The sequence below is a fragment of the Eretmochelys imbricata genome, chromosome 6 (genome assembly GCF_965152235.1).
Source record: "Eretmochelys imbricata isolate rEreImb1 chromosome 6, rEreImb1.hap1, whole genome shotgun sequence".
Lineage (NCBI taxonomy): Eukaryota > Metazoa > Chordata > Testudines > Cheloniidae > Eretmochelys > Eretmochelys imbricata.
This window is the reverse complement of record NC_135577.1, coordinates 67,700,740-67,719,588: the sequence shown is the minus strand read 5'-3', so window position 1 is coordinate 67,719,588 and position 18,849 is coordinate 67,700,740. Positions and strand designations below refer to the sequence as shown.

Genomic DNA, 18,849 nt, shown 5'->3' with positions numbered 1-18,849 from the left:
CCTGGCCAGGGGGTTGGAGTCTAGTCTGCCCATCAATAGAATTGTTTAAGGTCCAATCAGTTAAACCTGTGCTAACCCACGGAAGAAAGTGGGGTTGCACAGGTGTCACTAAGGGCCTGATTTGGCTTGTGCTGAGAGAAGGAAGGAACCTAGGCTTACTCTCAGCGCCTAGGGTGAGTTTGCAGAGCTGGCAGTCAGGAAAAAAAATAATCTTTTTTATTTCTAAACTGAGCACTGAACCTGATATTGAATCACTGAGAGACAATGAACATGGATCGCATAAATCAATTATTGCAGAATCATTTTTCAGGGTAGACGCACCCTTTAATTTATTCTTACAAATCTTGTTTCCTGGATGCACATCAGCTTCCTTAAAGATTGTGTTTGTAGTTACTATGCGGAGTTTGTACCTCACTACATTTCATTTGATTTACATGTGACTCACTCGAGGAGATCACACACTGGTCAGAATGTAGTGCCCTGCTTTGAACTCTGCTTGCAGGAGGCAAAACTCTACTGATCATACCTAACAGTATCCACCCCATCCAGCCAGTCACAAATCTGTCCCTCTCCTCCAGGATTACAATGAGGATAGGCTTATTCCTACTCCATCCAAGTGGTTAAGAGGCTTTCTTGGGTTTGTTCTGGAGACCTGAGCAACCCAATGGGATGGGGTTCATTTTAACCTGTGCAGTTTATGTAAGTCCCTCTTTTCATCATCGACCAATGGTATGTCCGTGTAAAACTGTCCCTCGTGCCTTGTCTTCAGACCCATGATGGAATACGGCTCAGTTAACTTGAGTGCTATTCAGTGTACATCGAGGAGATGCAAAGGTTAGCCCATGGAACCCTTTAGTATTTGGGACACTAATACTACTTTCTACATCTCTGCATCATCTTCAGTTCTACCTGCTAATGCTGCTTCAATTTCATATTCTCTCAAACGAAAAGCAAAGGGATTCAGAGCAGTTAGCTCTAGGAGGGAAAGTAGGAGCCAAGGACTTATCTATTTGGAAGACTGAAACAATTGAGGTGTGTTGCTTTTGCCTGAGGACTCAGTGGCTCAGAGTATTAGGAAAGGGCCATGTAACCTTCTCCCTTGAGATCACTAGTTTGAATAGAGATCAGGCCCAAAGTTATTATCATTTAAAGACTGTCCATTGGCCGACATAAAATAATCCAGATCGCAACCTTGACCATTGTAACTGGTGCCCAAGGTGGCATTCTCAGCTGAGAATAGTGAAGATTGAATGGCATTAACACTGAACTCCATTCTTATCCCTGGCGTTCATATTAACACTGATGCACATATGCAGGGCAGCACTTTATGGATAAACCAAGGACCTCAGTCTCCTGGGCTGTTGGGCTAGCACCTTTCACCAGCACAAGATGTACTTTAAAAATATTAAAAGGAAAGAATCATAGTTATATCTCATAATATTATGAGCCTGTTTTCAGACTGATTTCAATCGTGTTACTTCTAGCCACAAATGGATTTATGCCCTCCCATTCATTCATTCATTGATTAGGCTCAATACTTGAACACCACCTCCTGTGACTTGACTGAAATATGCCATGGCAGTGAGGCAGGAATCATTATAGTACTGTGACTAATCAGGTAGGGATCTCTACTCTAAGGGAGCTCTGCCACATTGAAAGCTCAATAAATATACAGTGTGTTTCAGGAAAAGGCAGGGCCCTAGTAATCTGGTTACAATGATGTAACGCTACTGAAGTCAAAGATGCATTTAGTCCATAGTTTATACTGGTTGGGGCAAGTTGAAAGCTGTGAGGGGCACCGGAATGGCGTTAACATCCTTATTCTCATTGTAGGCTCGGGGATCTGGAGGTGGCAGGAGAAGGAACGATGCTGCCTCACAGGATGACCATGACAAACCTTACGTTTGTGACAGTAAGTAGCACCCAAACCACCAGCTCTGCTTCCGGCCTGGTCCAACCAGCTCAAATGCAATCAAGGCTTCATCTTCTCCTTTCCAGCAAAGAGTCCTGCTGCTCTCTGACTTGCATGTCTTTCACCTGCTGCTGCTGCTGCTGTTGGGGGTTTTTGCATGAAGGAAAGAAAGTGAAATCACCTCTCATGCTCTCTCTCTCTCTCTCTCTCTCTCTCTGGCTTCTCTGCCTTAACACTCTCTCTCCCCGCACCCCCTTGTAAGATTCACCCTCTGTTTCTTTCTCTGTTTCAGATTGTTACAAACAAAAGCTTAACTCAAAAATCTCTGACAAAAGTACTTCACCATTGTGTATCTCTCATTTATTTTTGTGGCGATTTCCTTTCTTTCAATCCCTTTTTAAATCTCAGTGGGCTAAATCTCAAAGTCCTAACTCTCTCAGCCCTTCCTCAGACAGAGCTCTTAGGGACATCAGTGGGAGCTGTGCCTCGGTAAGCACTGCTGAAAACCTGACTGCCCAGTTCTGTCACCAAAGGAAGGTGTGATTGTAGCCTGGGTAGGCATACTCATGTGGGCATTAATCTAGTTAGCTCAAGTACCAACAGTAGTGTCTGTGTGGTAGCACAGGCTTCAGTGTGGGCTAGCTGCCCCAGTGCCTCCTGCCAGGGACCCTGGGTATGCAGCTCAGGCGGCTAGCCAATGCTGAAGTCCATGCTTCCATATTGTCACTACTATTGTTACCTTAGCTAGCTAGATGAAAGCTAGCATGGATGAGCCTAACCACACTACTGTCATACCTTAATTTGCTGTGTAGATGTACCCTGACTCACTGTGAGTAGTAGCTGACTCTGTGATGGGTTCCAGTGGGACTGCAGGTGAAGTAAGGCATTACTCAAAACAAGCAAGGGTGTCAGCCTGTGAGGAAGAACTCCAGAATTTGGCATACTATGAATTCTTTTTACAGTTAGGATCTGTCCATTGGCATTTTTTCTTCTTCTTTTCAACACTTTCTCGCTTCAATACATCCGATTCAGTGAGTGACATGCTGGGCCAAATCTCTGTCTTTCTGAGAAGCTCCCATTTCAATACCTAGCATAGATTGGGTGTTCATTGGGAACTTGTGCTGTCAGATACCACTTAGCATAGCAAGTGGTAACTAACCAAAGCTAACAGAGCGTTGTTGTGTGTTGAGTCGGTTCCAGGATACTAGAGAGACAAGGTGTGTGAGGTAATATTTTTTATTGGAGAAGTTGGTCCGATAACAGATCTTACCTCACCCATGTTGTTTCACTGAAAGCTAATAGTGTCAGGAGGAGAGGTGACCATCTTCATTTCACAGCTCCAAAATGTTTTGGTGGGGTTTGGGATGAGTTGGTACGCCCACTCCTTTCTGCCCCCAACCTCCCAACTCTTCCAGCCCCAAAAGACCAGTAATCACAATTGCTATCTATGAATCTGTAGTTTTTAAAAAATGAAGAAATCTGGAACATACATGAAAGGTTTATTCCCCACAGTCCAGCCATGCTGTTTCATGGTGAGGTTGGGTGACCCTTGTATGGCGTTGTGACTGGCATTCCAAATGTCTTGCTTTGGCAATGCAAATACTATGGGGACTCTAGGGATGGAGTTCCTTAATGGTGCAATTGATTGGGAGGGAGAAAGTAAAGCCTTGAATGGGCAGAATGGTCTCTAATATGTCTGCACATGAGTATAACCTCATCACAGGAGGAGGAGCTCTTTAGGTTGAAAGGATGGGGGGCACCTCTGCAGGTTTATATTTAAGGATCTGTTTTGACATTGGAGGGTTGAAATTTCCCCTTCTAAGGATTGTCCAGAAGTCCAACACATATTTTCTGTTGAAAATCCTGAGCCTTTCAGTGAGAGTGGATGTGTGTGTGGGATTGTCTATATCTCCTTTCTTGGAAATGCCCCCACATGCAAGGGCACTTCTGTGGATTATAGGCATTTTGAAGACATTGTGACTCTTTTCTGGTCACTCCCATTTCCCTAGTGAGAGTATAAATGATTTAGCTCAGCTGTGGGTTCACCCAGGCACCTTAGTGACATGCAAAGAGGTGATTCCCAGATAGTACGTGACACATCAAAGATATCAACACAGGCAACAGAAATCTTAGCTGAAGCCAAGGTTATGGTGCATGTTGTACCGATGTAGTTTTGCCCATTGCTAATTCCTGGTTTACATTTTAGAGTATAAATTTACTTTTTGTTTTGAAAAATAAATCTTTCCCTCTCACTTTGGCTGAAATCTTTCGTTTTTAATAAACTTATGATCAGAAGTGGGGACCAACGAAGATGGCTAAGAGAAGGTTGTTATAGGTAACAGAACTCTTTTACATTACTATGGGGGAATGGAAAGAGGGTTGCTCCAGCTATAGTGCCATCTTCTCCCTCCCTTTTAATATTCATTAGAACTTATATAAATAATTTGTAGTGAATAATTTATTTGACACATTTAGACCCCTTTTCTGTTAATGAATTGTCAGCAAACAGTTTAAGATTTTTTAAAATTTATTTCTTCTTCAAAATTATTTGCCAAATATTTTCTACAATTATATCTTGATCTATAGCTTGTTTGGGGAATGTTAATTCCCAATATTCAATGTATAAATTCACAGCTAGATTGGTTAGTTTTAGATGGGAGCATGCAGGTTACAGAGTATCGTTTCTGTTCCCTGTCTCATTACTCTTAGAATCACGTTACTGGTGTGAATGATTGCCTTCATGAGTCCAGAATTTGCTTTTCCTGTATATTCTCTAATTTTCACTCCAAATATTCTGTTTCCGCAAACATGCCTGCCAGTAAATTTGGTTGCTTGAATGTTTGTGGAAAATGAACAAACACAAAAGGAGCACAGACAGAACTGATTTGAAGTATTTATTTATTTATTTAAAGGATATAGTCACAGAAAATTCTTTGAGGAATTTGACCAGCTCTGCTTTCCCATTTATAAAACTATACTTAGGAAACAGAATCTACTTCAACAGTTGTCAGTACTCGCATAAAGGTCTGTGAGAAGCTACCTGTCCATGTGTCAGCAGCATGGCTGTGAAGGAGCTAACCCCTGAGCCCTTGTTAGCTTCTTCGCCTCTGACTTATTGCTGGCAGACCTCCTTCCACTGGAAGATGGCAATGCTACTCCAGAGAAGGAATTCAGCCCTGACCAAGTGGGGACAGGTAATTGGTTATGTGCCACCTGAGCGGATTTTGCCCAGTTGGCTGGTCCAGAAATTAGAGCTGCTTGAAAAATGGAACTTTTGTCCCTTAGGAAAATTTTGGTTTTGTCCCAAATCGAGATGAAAAGTCAAAAATGTGGAATTTTTTGTGAAATGGAAATCTTATTTCAATCTTATTGAAATATTTCATTTGACTTGTTATACAACATACTATAATGGTTGAAACATTTTGACTTTTTATATTACATTCTAATGTAACATAAAAGTTGAAACAAAATGTTTTGATAATTTCTCATAAAAAATAACAACAACATTGATATGTTCCTGGGAAAAGTTTCCATTTTGTTGTATCAGCATTGTCTGATGGAAAACTGGTCAATCTGAACATTTTCGACCAGCTCTACCAGATACCCTTGAAAAGGGGGACCGAGAGGAGACCATGTGGGAGGGCTGTAGGCAGGAATGTGTACTGCCACTTACAAACACAGCCTGAATACATAACTAGGAGATAGGGCCATACATCCAGGCTAAGTAGGTGCCAGGGTACCAAACCATGCTAGAAAGCAAACCCAACATAGCCCGGGGAAGACTGGGGAGCTCCTACTACAGCAGCTTCAGATGAACAACAGGGTACAAGTTTCAAATGAAGGGCAGAGTGAATGAATGAATGTATAAATGACAGTAAAGTACAATTGATGACATATGGTCATAAATGTTGCCCCGTGGGATCCACCAGCCAGAGAAGTCTCACCACAGCTGTGTTCTTATCCATGATTTGGTTGTCTTTGAAAATCAAACATCTTCACTCTGGTAAAACTTCATCAACATTATATGAAGTTTCATAGAATTTCATTATATGAAGTTTTCATAGTTTCATTTGTTCTGGAACAAAAAACTGTGAACAACTCTAGTTTCTGAACTAGACTAGCTGACGTTCTTCCATCTGTCTGAAGTGGTCCACCTGTGCTAAGTCATCAAGACGCTTCTTTGGGTAGGTCTACACTGCAGCTGAGAGCATGCTTTCCAGCATGGGTAGACAGACTCATGTTAGCTCTGCTTGAGCTATCTCACAAAAAATAGCACTGTAGCTGGGGGCTGCCCGGGCATGGCATGGGCTACCCCAGGGTGTGTGGGCAGGTTTGTTCTCAGATGGCTAGCCCAAGCTGCTACCTGTGCTGGCCCCAGCTACGCGGCTATTTTTAGTGTACCAGCTCAAGCACTGTTAGCACATGTCTATCTGTCCGTGCTGGCAAGCACGCTTTCAGCAGCAATGTAGACATACCCTTCTTCTTCTTCCTCCTTCTGTTCCTTCCCCCATCTCACTGTAACTAATCTGCAAATATACTTACTTGCATCTTCTTTTAAATTCCAGTGTTCTTTTCTTCTACTCTATCTTCACATGTGGGGTTTCCCTTTTCTGCTTCTATAAAAGGAGTTGTTGCATGTAACTTTGTCAAGCATTTCCCTCTCTATTCTGTCTCACTGTTTCTTCTCATCTCTGTGTAACTTTTCTTCTCTTTATAGTGCACTTTGATTAAGACAGCTTACTTTATATAGCATCCTTTGTACATAGACTCTTTGAGGCTGGGATCCCAAGTGGGCCTTTTAGTCCATCCCCTTCACAATGGTAGGACTGGTTTAATTCTTCCTATCATCCCTGATGGACCAGTGACTAATCCAGCCTTGAGTATCCCTAGTGATGATGATTCTTGTCTAGAAGCTTGTTCTGTTGCCCCAACTGTCCTTTTGGTTATCAAGTTTCTCCAATTATTTAACCTGAATTTTCTCTGCTGTAGACTTACACCCATCACTCTGTATTCTCTTCTTGGTGCCTAATGAGAATAATTGTTTGTTGGCTTGTTTATACTCTCCTTTTCTGTATCTGAAGACACTTATCATGTCTCTCCTCCAGTTCTCTTATCAAGCTTGTTGCTGTCCTCCGAACTGTCTCCAATTTGTCTATTTTTTTACAGTGTGGTGGCCAAAACTAAACATACCTCACATCAGAAGGCTGAACTAGTGCAGAAGATAGGTATTAGGTTCAGTAACTATTTTTTTTGTTTTACCCATAATGCTCCTCATATAGCATATTCCTTTTGTGCACATGTTATGAAAGCTAGAGAGGCAATAGACCTATTGAGTTAGTTAGTTCATTCTTTTGCCAGTGCAGGGTTGTATTCTCCAGGGCTATTTTCACTCATGATTTAAAGATCTCAAGCAAAGGGGCTTTCTCCACTGCCACATTCAAACAGTCTTTATATTTAGTATACCTGTTCCGTCTCCATGCTACCTCAGCTAGTTATCCTCCAGCTTCAATTTCTTCATTTTATTAATCTGTCTTACTTGAAACATGTTACATTTATCTTTGTTGGATCTCATAGTTATTAATCAAATGATTGATTTCAACTCATTTCTCCAATCTATCAGGCTCATGCAGGGCATTTTTTGTTATTTTCCCAAGTGTCTGTGATTTTTCCCAACAATCTGTCCTCTGCACATGTCATTCTTGTATTCTCCACTCCATCTGCCAAATCAGTAATAAAAATATAGACTAGTACTGAACCCAAAATGGACTCTTGCAAGTGCCTAGGGCCAGTTTTTCAAAAGTATTTTGGTGCTTAACAATGCAGATAGGCACCTAGAGGGATTTTCCCCAAAGTATCTGAGCACTTCACAACCTTTAATATGTATTCGCAAAAATTGATTAGTCTCTAAGGTGCCACAAGTACTCCTTAACCTTTAATATCTTTATTCTCACAATGCCCCTATGAAGTAGAGAAGTGCTGTTATCCTCATTTTACAGTTGGGGATCTATGGCACAGTGAGTAAGTGCCCAGGGTCACACAGTCAGTCTGGGGAAGATCCAGGAAGTAAACCCAGTCTCTCAAGTTCTTGGCTAATGCCTCAATCACTGGATCATCCTGACTTCAATTTACTTTTGAAAATCCCACTAGGTGTATCCTTTGGTACCTAAATACCAGTGTAAATGTGGCCCCGGTGAATATTTTGAACTTGGCCCTGAACAATTAATGTTCTAAATTTGATTTTTGTTTTTTAAAAAAGCAGCCTCTACATTGTAGGTTGACCTCATCAATATTCTTCTAATTTTCTTGTGTGTCATGTGGCATGGTATCAAAGGCCTCATTAATGTCAGAATACACCTTGTCATCTGCATTCCCTTTGTACACTCACCCTTTCCTGTTAGGCTGGGATTTTCAAGCAGCCTAAGGGAGTTAAGGCACCCAACTTCCGCTGAATTTCAATGGGAGCTGAGCACCCAACTAGCCCAGCATAGCATATTACATAACTGTGGCATAACTTGTTTTTTGCACACCTTTGTTGCTCTCTGTTTATCACCATATTTTCCGGTATGTGCTTACAAAGTAACTGCTTTATTCATTGTTCTAACAACTTACCAAGAATTGAAATTAAATTTGCTCCTCTACACTCCCCTGTAGTCTTTCCTCACATCTTTGAAATTGGCATGATCCTTCCATCTTCACTTGCGCAAACTTCCTATTGATTTCAGTGGCAGGTTTTCTGGAGCAAGGCCTGCAAGATCAGGTGTTATGTTTGCTTTTTGCCTGGACTCTGAGACCTTACCTGCCTTTTTTGTTCTCAAAAACATTAACAATGGCTTTGATAGTACTTCCACTGGCCCATTGAACTCTCTAGGATAAATATCACTGCATCCAGTTAATTTGAATATATTCTGATTATAGACTTGTGACATGCTCCCTCAGAAGTCTGCTTTGTGTCACCCTTCCCTTGATAACTATTAGAAGCTTAAGTGCTAAACCACGGGATGACATTACTCTGCTTAGTGAAGACTGAAGAAAAGTAGCTATTAGGCACTAAGAACTAGAATAAAATAGAAGGGAAGTTAGAAGTGGATGGGGTTACCCAGTGTTGCTATTAAGGATGGGTGAATAGGATGACATTGGGATTCAGAGGGCCTATTCTTTCTATGATATTTAGCTGTCCAAAGCCAAATATCAGCCTTTTAGTCCATCCCTCACAACACTCAGAGGCTTCCTGTCCCTGCAGAAGGTCCTAGACCTCTAATTATCTGTGGTTTCCATGTAGGATGATGGCAGTCCTGTGCCCTGTGAAACTGTTTGGGAGCCAATGTTAAACGAATTTGATGGTCTCAGTCCGCTTTCTAGATAAGCGTCCATATAAAAACCTTCATTACTCCTGCTACACTTATTGCTTATTGATTCCATTTTTGACAGTCTCAGCAGAGAAGCCTAGGATTAAATAGATATGGAGATTACACGTCTCTGACCTGTAGAGGTGGGCCCCACTTAGATCAGGGTTGAGGCACACGGGTGGCGCAGCACAGGACTCTGTTGCTTTTTCTACCTGTGTTGCAGCTGCTCTGGAGATTAACAGAGGCCATCAGTTTTCAGGGTTTCCAATCCATAGCTTTCACCAGCAATTAGTTTAACCACATATAGTCACATTTAAAAAAAAAAAAAGACATTTAAACGTTTTGTTTCTGTCTTTAATATGCATGTAGCCTGAAATTAGCACAGTAGGTAGGTACCAGGGCACATCCAGTTGGTCAGCCCAAACAGAACCACACATTGTTTGGAAATCCAGTGGGAAATGTATTACCATTTTGTCATTGTGATTAACTAGACTTGCAACATGACACCCTTGATCAGCAAGAACCAAACCTACTGCTTTTCCACCGACGAAGTTCAAAATACAACCTGTAAAATGTTAGGCATCTCCAACTTCCAGAGTCTGATTATGACGGTTTTAATAATGGAAACTATATTCCAGAGCCAGTGCAAAACCGGGTTGGATTTTTTTGTGTGGAGAATAGGAGATGGGGATTACTTCACAAAATGGCTCCCTGGCAGTGATTAATTTAGGCTTTAGCATTTGACATTCCCTCCAGTTGAGAAGAAAGAACAGCCATTTGAAAGCAGGCAAAACAGAAGCAAAAAGAAGACCAATGTATGGGAGAAGGTGTGGTGAGAATGCAGCACTCACACCTCCCCCAATTTCCACTGACACATGGATGATTTTCTTCTGTCTCGTACTAGTGACAGATTGTATGTGTGTGTGTAGTGCTGGCTAGAACATAGCTCACCTCCTGCCAAGGACCACATGTGTAACAGTCTCAGAATGAGAGCAGTGCAGCCAATAAATAGCTAGTGACAAAGCCTTTTGAGCCATAGACCTCAAAGCACTTTTTAAAACAAGAAGTATCATTATCCCCATTTTACATAAAGGAAAACTGAGACACAGCTGAAGTGACTTGTCCAAGGTCACAAGACTCTTCAGTGACGGAGTTGGGAATAGAACCTGGTTTTGTGAGGCTCCCTGTGTATATAACCAAACTGTCTCTAAGTAGGGCTTGTTTTCCCATAAAATAATTGGGTAAAATGTTAATTTCAGATTCAAAATTTGGAAGCAAATTAAGAAAAATCACAGAAGAGCATCTATTGGAGAATGAGGCTTAGTAAGAGTTTGATCTGCACTGTTTCATTATGTGGCTTGCTCACCCAGTTTGTCCACAACATAGCACTCTATGGTTTGTAGCTGGCTGAATGTAAAACATATCATTTAAGTGCAGGATGGACCAAAAGGCATATCTGGCCAAATCCTTTAAAACCTGGTTTGGTTGCCTGATTAAAGGACTTGCCTCAGTGTTAGAAAACAGGAGAAAATCTGTCAATTGCTAGACTGATGTGTCCATCCTGGAGGAAAGTGAAAAAAAAAAATACAAGGCTGTTTAATGGAGTGCAGAGCTACATGGTGACGTTTGTAAAGTGCACATTCTTCATTTAAGTGGGAGGTGCATGGTAGCAGAGCATAACATCCAATGGATAGTTTTATCTGGGTTGTAAGATCGTGTTCTGATCTCAGCCTTGGCAATTAAGAGAATGAGAGAGATGTGTTCTGAGCACAGGACTGGGAATCAAGAACTCATGGGTTCTAATCCAGTTTCTGACAAAGGATCACTGTGTGACTTTGGCAAGTCACTGAACCCCTCTGTGATTCTGTTTCCTCATCTGTATAATGAGGATAACACCACACAGGAGCATGGGCAGGATTAATTAGTTAATGTCTGAAAATCCCTTTGAATAATGTTTTCCATATATAAGTGATAGTGTCGATAAAAGAGTAATTATTAACAATACCTATCTCTGAACACAGTGATAGGTGAGGTTAATAAAATATATTCTATCTGGAAAATAAGAGATTAGGCAGAATTTAGAACATAAGAGTGGCCATACTAGGTCAGACCAATGGTCCCTCTAGCCCAGTATTCAGTCTTCCAACTGTGGTCAATACCAGGTGCTTCAGAGGGAATGAACAGAACAGGTAATCATCAAGTGATCCATCGCCTATTACCAGTCTGGGGAGATTCCAATATGACATCCAAGTTCTGAGTTAGTTGTTATTCCAGCATACTCCTAGGGAAGGTGGTGATTGTTTTGCCTGGATAAGAACACAGGACACCCTTCTCTCCTACAAAAAATAAACTTGCACAGAGACTAGGAAATCCTAAGAGTTTCAAGAGGTGGAGTTGACAGTGTATGAGTGTGAGGAGTGGAAAGGTTTGGCCATCAAGAAGAAGCTGTGGGTTCAGCCTCAAACACCTGCAGATCCTCTGAGATCCTCCAACCCCTCAAGGTATCCACTGGGCCATGTACAGTGGGCCCCCTCCCACTCTGGCTTAAATGTTCACTGGCCTCCTTCATTGCCAGGAATGCCCCTGCCTGCTGATATCCTTGGAAACCCCCCTGTCTCTATCATAAGGATTGCTACAGAAAAGGGGGGCCAGTTGCAGAATTTACGTACAGCCTTAGGCTGTGTTCATCAAATAACTGACAAAAACACGTAAGTTAAAATATTGTAGTGAAGTCTGTGAATAGTATCTGTAGCTCACAAGACTAGTGTAAATGTTTTTTAAAATTTCCTTTTCATTCACATGAGCATAAATGGGATAGTGCAGGATACATCAATTTAACAATCAAGTAATCTACTATGAACATCTCTCCATCTGTCTTTTCCAAGGTATGTAATAAGAGTCATATAAATCAGAGGACTGTATCTTTTAAAATCATACTTCTTTGTACTATAAGCCATATAACAATAAGTGTTTTCTATTTGTCTTGTTTGTGTAAAATGTTAAGGGTTGTGAATTCTTGCTGTTTGCCTGCCTGATAATTTTTGTATCACCAGTGTGTCCCATGTTCTGTGGGATGAAGGAAGATCTGGGTGGGATCTGATTTCCTTTTCTGAAATGCAATCAAAGAGTATCTGGCAGATACTGAAAGATGGGAGATCAAAATTGCATTTCTAAAAGGACCTAAAAGACATTTCTTAAAGGACCTATACCTAAAAACAGTCTTGTTTATTAACTCCCCCCACCCCCGATAGGAAATTCAAAGTTAAAGTTACACTTAAAAGCAGCCCAGTGAGTTTAAAGTTTGAATATATACATTTAAGGCATCCAAACAATCTTAACTCTACCCCTATATATCTGCTTCTTCATTGTAAGTGTTATTTTTGTATTAAAGGTGTTTTTTAAAGGGTTTTAAGAAGCCTATGGCTGTAGGCATTTTAATTTGGAAAAAGTCTGTACTGATACAATAAGTGTATAATTGCCATCTTTCCTTCACTTTTTTCATAAGGGCTATAGGAAGCCTGTGGTCCATTGCTGTGAAAAACTTAAATTTGGAGGATACTCTCTTGTATTTCTGTCTGACTCTTATAGTGCACCAGTGGCCATGGGATCTGGGCAATGAAAGAAGAGGTACACAGACTCAAAACAAAAGTGGACTTTACTCAGACCTTCCTAGAGTTTTGTTGTTTGTACTTAGATTTCCCCCATCTCCCCATCTCAACTTCTGTTGCTGTGATTAGGCGTTTATACAAATATAGGCTGCAAGTGATGTATTAAAACTGTGATATGAACATGCTTGGGGATGGCTTTGATTTTTTTCTTTTTTTAAAAAAATAATTGTAACAAAGTTTCCTAGTGATCAGGTTACATTTTGGAGTCTATTGTTCCAAGGAAAAGGGATAGAGACTTACTTTTTTAAAATAAAAGCTTTGGTCTCCCATCAGTCACATGGCACTCCATCAAAAGCCCACCAGGGTTGATGGGCTATTCTGATATTCTAGTTGGATAGTGAATAAGTTCTTAAACATGCCTTCCACCCCTCCAAGAATTGATCTTGTGCACTAGGTCTCGCTAAGATATTTTGATCACACTTAATTTGAAGTTTCTAGAACAAACCATTTTTGAGATGGACAAAAAAGAAAAAAGACTTCAAAACACACCACCTATTTTTCTGATTCCCATGTCTTAGAAACAGCTTGTATAATTCCCCACAAATTTAACCAAAACAGAAGACACCTGCAAAATTTGAAGAGGAAAGGATCTTTTTTTTTTTCATTTGAGGACCAAGCGGTTAAAATTGAGTTTACAATGGTAAGTGAGTCTCTGCCTTAACATAATATTTAACAATACCAGCAAGGAATATACACAGTACTCTTTCATGTGTGCACCAAGCAGCTATAATATAGTAGTGTCTTTTGGAAATTACCAACCAGGGCTGGATTGGACCTGGTGACCTAGAGGTGAGAGAGACCATATCACTTTATCAGTCCCCTGACCCAGCCAGTCTCCTGGGAATTTCAGTGTTAACATTTTATCCTTCTTTCACACCCTTATGCCTTAGATCTACTGTGTTTTATTCATTTGGTGCCTGATAATCCTTTCAGTTCCATGGGCACAATTACCACTGAAATTAATGAGACTTGCACCTATGTTAATGGACTCTGACCCAAGTTAATGGCCTCTCTTTAGTGTAAAACTAATCATCATTTTACTGCCTCCTATTAAAAACCAAAAATTCTGGTCTCTTGGATAATAGGCCCTCACACTTGATCCCCTTGTTGGAACTCTCAGCAAAGAGGGCAAGGGCTGGATGTGTCATACAGACTGAATTCCCCTCTTACTTTGGGAGATGGTCCCTCCTGAAGCATGTTTTCTGGCTAGCATGGAGGAAGCTTGCACTGCTGCTGCCTAAGTTGTGTGTTTCCTGCTCATATCAAGGCATTTCTTTAACTTTTTTATTTTTTTTAATATATTGTTTTTGTGTAAATAAAGGAAATAACATAAATGTTATACATGTGTTATTTAACCATAGTGGATGGAGAAAAATAGGACCAGAATGGTTATCATTATGAATCAATTATTCTTATTGATATCATGCCATAGATAAGCATGCTTTACAAACACCTAAGACCAGGTATGTTCTCTGAGGGAGTTTACAAATTAGTTAGAACAAGTTGAGATTAAAATGTTACTTCACCAATATACAGTCTGCAATTTCACATAATCTCCTCCTGAATGTGGATCATCCTTCTGCTTTTTGTGAGAAGTAGCAGAAAAGTTTTTAATAGTGCAATCCTGATTACTGGAGTGTAAATGAACAAGTGCTTTTTGAGCTTTTTTGCTGAGCATTAGAACATTGTTGGACTCCTGCATGTGGGGAAGGTGAATGTGCAGGGTCTATCAGGAGGCATCGGACCCCTGGCATTCCCTGCTCAATGAAAATCCACTCAGATCAGGTTACCAACAAGATAGCCCTCCAGAGCCTAGAAGGGCCAGGAGGATATACTGACCAATCAATAGCCAACAGGCCAGTTAAGAAGGCTTGCCTGTTTCTTCTCTGGGCAGTGCAGAGTGAGACTGGAATAGAGGAGCTGCAAGCTCCTTGTGATAGCTGAGGGCCAGACCAGGGCTTTGCCCTCAAGCACTGCAGATAGGCATTTGCCTTGGAGTTTTGTTTGTTTATTTAAAGGTGCAGACTGCCAAAGGTTGAGTTCGTTGTTTTTAGTGTGCTGTGTACAGAATGATGACAAGCTTGTGGCCACGACTGGTGGACTGTGCAGGGAGTGCCTGCAGTACCACGCTTGGCGTTGCTTTCCACCACCTGCCACAGTGAAATAAAGTTGTCTAGAAATTGCACTGTGTGTTACAGACACACAAATCACACGGTTAAGAGGCATTTTCAGAATCGGAGCATCAGAGCACCTTAGAGGGAGCATTGATCCTAAGAACTGTATGGAGAGCCATGAGTTGCTGGGTTCTGTTCCCAGTGCTGACACCAACTGCCTCTCTGGCTTAGGCTTGTTACTTAGGGCTCAGTCCTGCAAACAGTACTGTGCAAGGTGTGGGATGAGTGGACTACTCAGTAGTAAGTACTGGGTCTGGTAGTAAGACTTTGCAGGATCTGTCCCGTAACTTCTGTGCCTCAGTTATCCTATCTGTAAAACTGTACTAATGAGACTTAGCTCACAAAATGGCTTTGAAAGAGAATTAGTTGATGTTGGATAAAGTGCTTTGAAGATGAAAAGTGCTAAGGGTTGGGTTGTCATTTTCACAGGCAATAACCCAAATAAAAATAAATTCCTATTAAAAACTTTAATATATAGCTATCCTGAACCTTGTGATAAAGCTTGACCCATTGTAGAGTGTCATGCGAGCATAAGTACTTTCATGAATCTCAATGGCTTGAGTCTGTTATTAAGGCCTGTTGACTTGGTGACTAAATAAGTACATGCAAAGTTTAATGGAGGATTCTCCATCATACAACAGATATTATGTAAATTAAGTTGTCATGGGATAAGAGGGAAGATCCTTTCATGGGTTGAGAACTGGTTAAAAGACAGAGAACAAAGGATAGGAATAAATGGTAAATTTTCAGAATGGAGAGGGGTAACTAGTGGTGTTCCCCAAGGGTCAGTCCTAGGACCAATCCTATTCAACTTATTCATAAATGATCTGGAAAAAGGGGTAAACAGTGAGGTGGCAAAGTTTGCAGACGATACTAAATTGCTCAAGATAGCTAAGACCAAAGCAGACTGTGAAGAACTTCAAAAAGATCTCACAAAACTAAGTGATTGGGCAACAAAATGGCAAATAAAATTTAATGTGGATAAATGTAAAGTAATGCACATTGGAAAAAATAACCCCAACTATACATACAATACGATGGGGGCTAATTTAGCTACAGCTAATCAGGAGAAAGATCTTGGAGTCATCCTGGATAGTTCTCTGAAGACGTCTGTGCAATGTGCAGTGGCAGTCAAAAAAGCAAACGGGATGTTAGGAATCATTAAAAAAGGGATAGAGAATAAGATGGAGAATATCTTATTGCCCTTATATAAATCCATGGTACACCCACATCTTGAATACTGCGTGCAGATGTGGTCCCCTCATCTCAAAAAAGATATACTGGCATTAGAAAAGGTTCAGAAAAGGGTAACTAAAATGATTAGGGGTTTGGAACGGGTCCCATATGAGGAGAGATGAAAGAGGCTAGGACTTTTCAGCTTGGAAAAAAGGAGACGGGGGGGGGGGATATGATAGTGGTATATAAAATCATGAGTGGTATGGAGAAAGTGAATAAGGAAAAGCTGTTTACTTGTTCCCATAATATAAGAACTAGGGGCCACCAAATGAAATTAATGGGCAGCAGGTTTAAAACAAAGAAAAGGAAGTTCTTCTTCACACAGCGCACAGTCAACCTGTGGAACTGCTTGCCTGAGGAGGTTGTGAAGGCTAGGACTATAATAGGGTTTAAAAGAGAACTTGATAAATTCATGGATGTTAAGTCCATTAATGGCTGTTAGCCAGGATGGGTAAGGAATGGTGTCCCTAGCCTCTGGTTGTCAGCGGGTGGAGATGGATGGCAGGAGAGAGATCACTTATGTTCTTATATTATTTACTGGAACGCTCAGTGTGAGGCTTAACTGGGTAGAGGATAGAAGCATGCTGAATGGTCTTTGAACCAGAAGCAATAGATGATTCCTAACTTTTGTGTCTGGATTTAAATCTGGAAAGCAGAGCTTTTAAAGATTTTTTCTTCTTTTCTTGCTGCTAGTAATATTGGTTCCTTCTCCCCGAGGTCAGTAATCATGAAACAATGCTGCTTGGTCTCACTCTGGTTCCCATTGGTAAAGAGCCCATTATATCACAAAACATCAACACCACAATTGTCATTTAATTTAGTTTGACAGACAACCTTGTTGGCAGTCTCAGTGGACAGGTCAAGGACTGAATGGGCCATGGAGACTGACCAACCCTCTCAACCTCAGAGATGCTCCATCCAGGCCAGGGATAGGGACCAATGCTGGTGTAGTGTAGGGAAGCTTGAGTGTGCTGTACGTGTTCTGGGGATAAATAGAGGACATTAGCTTGCAGGGCTGTCAGTCTGTCATCTTTCATCAGCATTATATTTGCAAAGTTTCAGATAACAAGAAGAAGGATGTGCAGTGATGTTAGTGGGGGATGATGTATTAAAGGCCATTCTCACTGTTGCTGAAGGTACTGATATTCCATTCTCTTTTCCCTTCCCTCATGTTTCTTTCCCTCCCAGTCTGTGGTAAACGTTATAAGAACAGACCTGGACTGAGCTACCATTATGCTCACACTCACCTAGCCAGCGAAGAGGGGGATGAAGCCCAAGAGCAGGAGACATGCTCCCCACCCGTCCACAGAAACGAGAACCACAAACGTGAGTAGTGTTTGCTTTTGTCATCCCTTCAATCTTTTTTTCAGGGATGTTACCTCCCCCTTCGTCTGTGCATTTCAGCAGTTTCTAAGATTGTTCTGCTTCTTTGTGAATGAGTGGAACCTGGATGTTTAGTGGAGCTAATCAACTTCAGCCCGCCCTGGTGCTGCACTCAGCTAGTCAAGAATTCAGTTCAAACTCAGCATTAACTCTGCCGCAAATCACTCTTCCATCACTGCTCCTGTGGGGAGAAGATGACAAGGGGAGAGGGAAGGGAGCCACACCTGCCCGTCATCAAACAGCCTCTTAGTGCTTAGTGTGGAGATCAAGAAAATGCACAATTCGTGTCAGTGCATCCTCTTTGCTATGTTCTTTGAGAAAAGATCTTTATTCCCTTCTCAGTTTTATGGTATAGAATTCTCAACAAATGCCCCATGATCCCACATCCCCAAATACCACTTTCTAAATATTAATCTGGAAAAATCAAAGGACTAGAAAATTAACTTCACAGATCTGATGGCACAAGAAAGGACAGAAGGGCTGTGCTCTGGTAATCCTAGCACCAAAGTAGGGGGAAGATAGTGTGTTTGCTGGCACAGGAAAGCCCATTTTAACCTTTTTAAGACACAGGACTGGGAGTCAGGAGATTCATATTTTATTAGTGAATTGTATCACTTAGCCCTCCTCCGCCTCAGTTTCCCTGTGTGCAAAGTAATAATTGCCTCCCACTCAGAGAGATCATGTGGTTAAATTAATTGATATTTGTAAAATACTTTCAGGTCCTTAGATGGAAAATGCCATTTTAGTTCAAAGAAAATTATTGTTGTTGTTTATTATTTATTGACAACAGAATGAAATGCTTATAAGAATAAAATACAGGGCAAATCCGTTTCTTCCTGACATAAGTATAAAGTAAGAAACTTGGATCTAGGAAGCCATTTCCCCCTTAAGCAGGATAATCCATAATTGTCTCATGTGGTTGTGGGGAGGGGTTCCCCTTTCTCCAAAGCATCTACTACTGACCATTGTTGGGTTGGTCTGATCCCGCTGTGCAATCCTAAGGTTTCTATCACCTTTCTGCTCCACCTTTTCATTTTTAACATGTTTAGTAAGATGTTTTGACTTGTCCAGAAGCAGTTTTGACTTGCTGAGTTGTGGATAAACTTGAATTGACCATTACTCTATGGAGT

At 41.1% G+C, this 18,849-nt stretch overlaps 1 protein-coding gene across 7 annotated transcripts in view; it reads left to right on the top strand.

The window, feature by feature from the left end:
• The window catches only part of DPF3 (double PHD fingers 3), a 221,991-nt gene that overhangs the window by 136,160 nt on the left and 66,982 nt on the right, over positions 1 to 18,849 (top strand). For all 7 annotated transcript variants that reach the window (XR_013346358.1, XR_013346361.1, XR_013346360.1 and 4 more), the window contains 2 exons: positions 1,834 to 1,912; positions 17,525 to 17,662. Coding sequence is in view for 3 of the 7 variants with exons in the window: in XM_077818754.1 (XP_077674880.1) it covers positions 1,834 to 1,912; positions 17,525 to 17,662 (217 nt within the window). In the remaining 4 variants the exon portion in view is untranslated. The remainder of the gene's footprint in view (positions 1 to 1,833; positions 1,913 to 17,524; positions 17,663 to 18,849) is intronic.